The following is a 7,260-nucleotide window of genomic DNA, read 5'->3' as shown; positions in this document are numbered from 1 at the left end:
GCTCTCTCTCGCAATCTTTTCGCTCTCCGAGTCGTGATAGTCGCGCTGTTACGGTGGGTTGTTTACCTGGCGTTGGCTTGCTGCGTTTGTTTTTGTGCCAAATACGCAAGAAGCCTTCTAGGATCGAGTAACGAAAAAAAAACAAACAAACAAATAATAATTGAAACATCGCAGTCTTGCTGGGTTCACGAAACTGGTGCTTGTGCCATTCATGGAAATGGGATAACAAAGGATGGATTCAGGAGATGTGTTTGGTCGAGATGAACAGCATTTTCAAGGTTACGCTAAAAGGGGGGTGGATGGGTGACCTTGGGAGAGGTCGTCCAGGATGCTGGTTGAACTGTTTTTAGGTTGAGAGAGGCACTCGTTTAAGGTTAAAGGTCACTGCAAATGTCGCACTAAATTGAAAGTTATTTTGAAGTATTAAATAACATTACAGTGCTCACAAAGTTAAAGGTGTAAAATGTGTGAAAACCTTTCGACAAACCCGCCTACTCAGGTGAGGTCACAGAACCGGGAAAAGCCCCCTCAACCGCTTATCTTATCGGCTTACTGAGACCAACGGCTGCACAGAAGGCACCACGTATCGCATTCATGTTGGAACCCAATTTCCAGTAGCTTCAAATTCGTCGCAACAGACACTCCGTAAAATGCGTTCCGTAGCCCTGATTGCCGTAGTCCTGGCCATTGTAGCCACTTTCTTCGCGACGCCCTCGCGCGCCGATATCTACTCGGAAATGGCCGCCTGCGCGTGTCCCCTCAGCTACCAGCCAGTTTGCGGAAGTGACAACGTGACGTACTCAAACGATTGTGTCCTCGGCTGTGCCATGACCACCCCGACCGGATCGAAGATGGCCCTGCGAAAGTTACGCTCCGGATCGTGCGAAGACCAGGAGTTCTAACCACCTGTTGCGTCGCCGTTGATAAGCTGGATTTGAATAAAAAATGTGACTGTTTTGTGCGGCTCAGTGAGTGGTTTATTCATTTTGTCCTCAGACACTGCGCAAAACGGTTTGAACAGGTTTTGATGTTTAATTAATGTGCATTTTATTCCATTAGTAAACACCGTCATAGACGGTTCACTTATCTTTGTTTGGCCGTGTACGTGTCCCCACTTGAAGCCGAAACATCCCATTCTTTCAAGTTTGGCTGTAGTCAGGCGTAGTAGGCTTATCAAACAGTGTGGTTTGAAATTTTCCCCAAACTCAACGTCCCAGCCTACCATGCGTCTCCACTTAAAATTAGTCATGGAGACCAATTCGAGGAGACGCCTGGTTGCCCAGCTCACTTCGAATGTCAAACTACCTCAAACTTTCAACCGGCACTGTTGGTGAGTAAGTGAGGCTCGAGTGTTTTATCAATGCCACTCTAGTCGCGATCCGATAAGAACACACAACACACATTCTTCCAATATAATCGATAAGGTTCGAATGAAAATAGCCCGATTCAACTTTGCATTTGTCAGTTGTTCGTCGAACAGGTGAAATAGATAGAGCAACATTATGAACGGTCGTGTTTTGGTACTTTTTGCCCTTCTGGGTGCCCTCGTCGTGTTGACGGAAGCCCGTGGACGAGGCGGAGCGGATGGTCTGTGTGCCTGTCCGAGGATCTATCTACCGGTTTGCGGAAGCGACCTGGAGACCTACAGCAACGATTGCTTGTTGCGGTGCGAGGTGGAATCGAACCGGGGACGCGCCCTAGGGCTGAGGAAGTTGAGCGATGGACCGTGCGACAACTTGGCCGATAACCTGGTGGAACTTCCGGTGGAATATTGAAGGTGGTGCTGAAATTGATGGATGGCGACATACGTTTTGTGATCAATAAAAAAAACATTTAAACTTTGAGTTCTTGAAGAAATATATGAGTAACTTTCCAAGGATTGAAAAAAAGTCACAGATAAAGAACAAATGCAGCTCAGTGCAGATAACGGGTTTAGCACAATCTGTTAGTGGTGAAATTAAGTACCTTGTGTTGAAAATCCATTGACGCGCAATTATACTACTGGACAAGAACACGTCTTTTTTTTGTAAATTGAAAGCATTCGATTGATTATTTTTTATCCAGAAAAAAGAATTATTTTTGTTTGGTTTTGTTCCGAAGATAAGATTTTTAATATTTTTCTCTCCTCAAAATTAATCAGAATAATTAATTAAGACTCTTTAAGAGTTTAAGAGAAAAATGTTAAGTTGATTTTAAAATGATCAAGAATATATTTTAGAACGTTTTGATTTCAATTTTAAATTAAATTTATGATCGATTTTACAAGTTCTTTCATTGAAAATTTAAATTCAAAGTTTATGTTGACCGCCACTCCAAACTTGGCCTTAATAATCAAGGAGAAAAAAACATTTTTTTTTGAAAACTTCAAAACTTTAATGAAAATTAAAGTTTAATCAACCAAAACCAGTTAAAATGCATTTTTCTGCGTTTATAATCATATTTATCATGTTTGAAGTTCTATGAAGACATTTTAAATATTCATGAAATACCAATGTACAGTCGCACGAAAAGTTTTTTTTTTTTCGCCAAAAAAATGTCCGTCAATACATCGATATTTTGAAAACAAATTTTTAGAAAGCAACTTGACGCGAGTAAAATGCATTTTAAAACACTTTTTTCATCCAAATGTTGAAACCTAGGCTTGTAATTTCAATTTTTATATCATTTTTTTGCCCCGACTTCGCTCAGAGCCGAGGGACATAAACTTTAGAAAATATTTGCAACGACCTAATTTCATGGGAAAAATCTTGAAAAGTAAAAAAAAGATTATGACGTATTTTTCACGATTTTAGCAGAAGGCGTTTCTAAGATAAAGTTGTATTACAATAATTTAACTTTAGTAGTAAACATTGAATCATTTAGCCTTTTTCCAGAGTAAATTACAACAACAAAGCTACGTAACTAGATATTTTTTTAGAGAGCCATTTCAAAATAAGGACAAATATCTATGTGTTTGCAACTCGATCTCTTGTTATGGGTACCTCCTACTGTAGACGAAGCAACATATTTTTTGTCCTCGAGCGAATTTGAAAAATTTAAATCAAATTTTTTAACAAACTTACGTTTTAGTTATAACATTTATGGTACTGTTAATGAAACTTTTGTGAAATTATGGGATCTTTTCAATAGAAAAACGTTCAAATTTTACAAAGCTTTACTTCTGAAAAGGTGAACAAATAGATTGTTTTAACTTCATAGATTAGACCAAATTATAAAATTTATGGAAATATTTTAGTTGGAAGGATCATAAATTTTGCGTAAGTTCTATTTTAACTATTAAAATCGGACCAATTTTCCAAGGTTAGTTGACATCTAGAAAAAAAACATTTTCATCGAATCGAATTCTTTGTGAGGCTGTATATCAGAAACTAATTTCTGATTCTTTCTGTTTCAGAATGAAGTAGGTATAACTTAAAAACGGTACATTTTAATAGTACTTTTCAATTGCAAATTCGATTTTGCTTTAAAAGTTATTTATAAATATTTTTTTTTTCAGAGTTTCGATATTGAAAAAAAAAACATTTTTTTTAAAATCACATTTCCTTAAACAGATTTTTCACATTTACGCACAATAGCTCAGAAGATGTTCTTTCAATCCCCAAAATAATAGAAAAATATTCAATTTTTAATATCGTGTTTTTGACATTTAACTTTTAGCAATACAAAGTTAAAAAAAATTTATTTGTTTTCGTGTACCTATTATTCCGCATAACTAATGATGCAAAGTTGCTTCTATTGAAATAGGGAATGCATAGTTCCATCCAACTCAATTTGCAAAGTCGTAGAGAACTATAGTAGAGTATACTCTGGTGTAAAATGCATTTAAAACACATTGTTCGATGCGATATTAAATTATGCTAGAACCGGTTGACGGAGTCCGGATCAGAGCACGCCAGGACACGACGGAAATGGATAAGGTCAGTGGGTCGGTTAATGATCAGCAGCGGTTGTGCTGCGTCAGGAGTGTCTACAAAAGACTTGTCAAGAAACTACAGGTTACAACGCAACCATCGTACCACCCCCTTTTGAAGAGGAATGTCATTGGGATTTCAAAGATGGCGGTACGTTTATCAACTGTTGATCTATCTCAAGTCCAACACGGTCACGCTATAGGCACTGTTACCCTAACAGTTCGTTGTCGATTCATCAGATGGTGCTGCTGTCGTTAAGCTTAATGTAACACCCCTCGGTTTCGATTTGGAAGGGTGATTTTACCTAATAAAAAGTAAGGACACGAGCAACTGAGCACCCTACGATTATCTGTCAAAAAATGAGCACCCTTGTTTGAGCACCGCAAACATTCATGCACACGCATGACTTTTGCATTATTATGATTCTTTAGTCTGGTCAGGTCGGGAGAAGGCATCTTCTGTGCATTCGTCGACATTTTCGGAACAGGTTCCCGCAGCAGTTTTTTTCCCGCAGCAGTACGAATTAGAAACTCTCCTCGAGATCGATCAACGGCCGTTGCGGAACATTCGGCCTCACCTGACAGGTAGGTTTACTTCTACTTCCGATTCGGAAGTTGGTTATAATTTTGCGTTCATCTTTATATCCAGGACCACAATCCTCTGCCTCGGTACATTTGCGTCGGGGCTGCGCTGCGATGGTGCCCAAAAGCAAAACATCGGAAAACCATCCCCACGGTCAACATTTCCGGCAGGCTCACTAGAGAGCGCGAGGATGATTAGCAAATAACGTCATGATACTGGTTATCCTGGCCGTGCATTCGGTGCACGGAACTCCGTACGGTTGTCGCACTTCGGCGTTGAATCTGCAAGTTCCTATACACTTGGCAAACCTCGATTCATTGCATTATGCCTTACTTCCGTGACTTATTCCGGGTGCTTCGTGCCAATGCAACAATAATCAACATTTCGAAAATATATTTAAAAAACTTTCATTAAAACAAAAAAAATAGTTAAATTACTGCAAGAATAATGCATACCCAAAAACACCGAAAAAGCTACAAAATAAAACATTTAATGTTGTGTATATGACCTTTAAAAAAATCCATAAATGTACCCTGTAATATTAAAATATAGATTTTAAAACTTATATTATTCACCTTATTTGTTAACAAATTTCGACTTTGTGTATCTTTCATCATATTTAGGCCGTTGCAAATATTTTTTGAAGTTTATGTCCCTCGACTCTGATCAAAGTCGAGGGGGGGCAAAAAAATAACAAAAGTTAAAAATTGAAATTACGGGCCACGGTGTCCACATTTGAACGAAAAAAGTGTTTTAAAATGCATCATACACCTGTCCAGTTGTTTTGCAATCATTGATTTCCCAAATTTCTAAGTACTGACGAAAATTTTATTTTGCGAGAACAAAAGTTTTTGCGGTGCTGTACATTGTAATTTCATAAAAGTTCAAAATATTTTCAAGCGAGTCCAAACATGTTAAATATGATTATCAATGCAGAAAAGGGCATTTTAGATTGTTCTCAGTTGATTAGACTTCTATTTTTATTGAAATTTTGATATTTTTTTGAAAAAATATTTTTTTGCCCCCTGATTTTTCGGACCAATTTTGAAGGGGGGAGCGACATAAACTTTGAAAAATATTTGCAACGGCCTTATTTAAGTGTAATAAAAACGTATTGTACTGTAATATTTTTTAATGATTTATTTAAAAAAAAGTGTTTGAAATATTACCAAATTACAATACTACTCGCTTATTTTATTATTCGCTACGATCAAAAAATGAGTTACCATACAGAGTTATTGAGTGAAAGAGAGCCTTAGGTACTTTACAACACACTTGCTGCGATGGTGTGTGCGGCGCTTGCTGCGTTTTCCGTGTTTGATACGTCAGTCGCACACAGTCTTGCACGTCGCAGATCGCACAGAGCCCACAAAACTCTTTCGTGTCATCGCCACTACACTTACAAAAAAAAAGGTCTCGGGGTTGTCCGGAATCTACAGCTCTCGAATTCCTCCGGAACGTAGTGCTCGCGTGGCCGTGCGGTATCGTGTGAAAATGGTTCGGGGCTCCGACCGGTGGTTCGTTGCGTTTGGTTCCGGCCGCTAGGGCGCTCATCCGTGTAAGTAATCTGTCAAAATATGGTAACATTTCAGTCCGGGGTTCAGGGGTCCGGGGACGACGGACTTTCTGTGCGAGGGCCAATCTTTCTCTTTTGGCATTTTTCTGTGCCCTCCCTTTCGCTGTCCGTCCGTCCGTCACTCGAGTCCCATTGAGTGTGTCGTCGTGGGTCCAACGGCAGCAAAAGCAGAGGACGTGGACAAAAATTTCCAGACAAAATTATGTGGCCAGGCGCTAGGCTAGAGAGTAGGAAAAAAGTCGGTCCAGTTGGCAAGTTTTTTTTTGCTCTCCCTCTGCCGTGTGCGGTGCTGGATCCGGAACAGATTGTTAGTGATTTGTGAAAAGTTAGTGCGATTTTCCGGTGAATGTTCCGGCGGAACGGGATCGGTCGAGTTTTCCAGGCCGGGAGCGGAAAATGGCAAGTTGACATGTGGGCGTTTCTGCCCTGGTGTGGGTGGCTGGCCCTGCTGGATGTTCCACAGTGGGTGAGGTGGGTAGAAGTGGGTGGTGGTAGAAGAAGCAGAAGAGGAAGGGAAAGGGTAGTGCAGTGCTCTCCCCACACGGTCATTTTCGTCTATGTTGCCTCTGCTTGCTCCGGCTGCTGGCAGTGGCAAATGTCCCGTTGTTTTTGCTGTGGCCAAACCAGCGCGCGTTTGCTGTTGGCAGATCGACGGAATTCTTCGGTGGGAATTTCCCGGAATGTGGGCATCTCCGCCTCTCTCAAACAGATTGACAAATGAATTTAAATTGATTGTTTGGAGAGCCGGCCCCGAGATACACGATTAACAAGTGTTTGTCGAGCGTGCAAATTCCAACTTCCTGGAAGAAGATCTGTGAAGCTGAGAGGAGACTCGCATGACTCATGTGCGACAACAAGCTTGAAAGCAAATACCGGATTAGTCTAGCCCCTTCTTATATGTGTGTATTATCTGGCGTGCATCGTGCAATGAATGGCGTGAAATGAAGCAGCAGCAGCAGCAGGAACAACATCCAGCCCAGTCAGTTGATGCTCACTGTGTGTAGCTCTAAGTACTTCCGGCTCACGATATCTAATTACAACAGAGCGAAATGATTATTGGGAGTCAAATTGGCGACCTTTTGTCGTGGGTTGGGCTGGACAAACGATCTCAAAAGTGTTTAAAACGTGATTTGAGTAGTTAAGTATGTTTTCTTTAGTTTACTGATTGATGAGGATGCCCGTCCAGATTTA

General features: G+C 40.3%; 3 protein-coding genes across 3 annotated transcripts in view; all 3 read left to right on the top strand.

Moving 5' to 3' along the window:
• The first annotated feature begins 577 nt into the window (after window positions 1-577).
• Window positions 578-1,095, top strand: LOC6051856 (trypsin inhibitor ClTI-1). Its single transcript, XM_001868185.2, has one exon. It carries the CDS (start codon window positions 651-653, stop codon window positions 900-902), a length of 252 nt encoding a protein of 83 aa, XP_001868220.2. The 5' UTR covers window positions 578-650; the 3' UTR covers window positions 903-1,095.
• Window positions 1,096-1,380: 285 nt separating this feature from the next.
• On the top strand, window positions 1,381-2,012 carry LOC6051857 (serine protease inhibitor Kazal-type 1). The gene has a single exon (XM_001868186.2). It carries the CDS (start codon window positions 1,503-1,505, stop codon window positions 1,773-1,775), a length of 273 nt encoding a protein of 90 aa, XP_001868221.2. The 5' UTR covers window positions 1,381-1,502; the 3' UTR covers window positions 1,776-2,012.
• A 3,809-nt stretch (window positions 2,013-5,821) lies between these two features.
• Window positions 5,822-7,260, top strand: part of LOC6047491 (fibronectin type-III domain-containing protein 3a) — a 74,572-nt gene continuing 73,133 nt past the window's right edge. The window contains exon 1 of the mRNA XM_038253736.1: window positions 5,822-6,051. The gene's annotated coding sequence lies outside the window, so the exon portion shown is untranslated. The remainder of the gene's footprint in view (window positions 6,052-7,260) is intronic.

This window comes from Culex quinquefasciatus, chromosome 2 (genome assembly GCF_015732765.1).
Source record: "Culex quinquefasciatus strain JHB chromosome 2, VPISU_Cqui_1.0_pri_paternal, whole genome shotgun sequence".
Taxonomy (NCBI): Eukaryota; Metazoa; Arthropoda; class Insecta; order Diptera; family Culicidae; genus Culex; species Culex quinquefasciatus.
The sequence above is the reverse complement of the archived record's forward strand: the minus strand, read 5'-3'. Positions and strand labels throughout refer to the sequence as shown.

Bases quoted from the DNA above. Each gene is read 5' to 3' on its own strand.
- LOC6051856 (XM_001868185.2), top strand. From the start codon at position 651: ATGCGTTCCGTAGCCCTGATTGCCGTAGTCCTGGCCATTGTAGCCACT.
- LOC6051857 (XM_001868186.2), top strand. From the start codon at position 1,503: ATGAACGGTCGTGTTTTGGTACTTTTTGCCCTTCTGGGTGCCCTCGTC.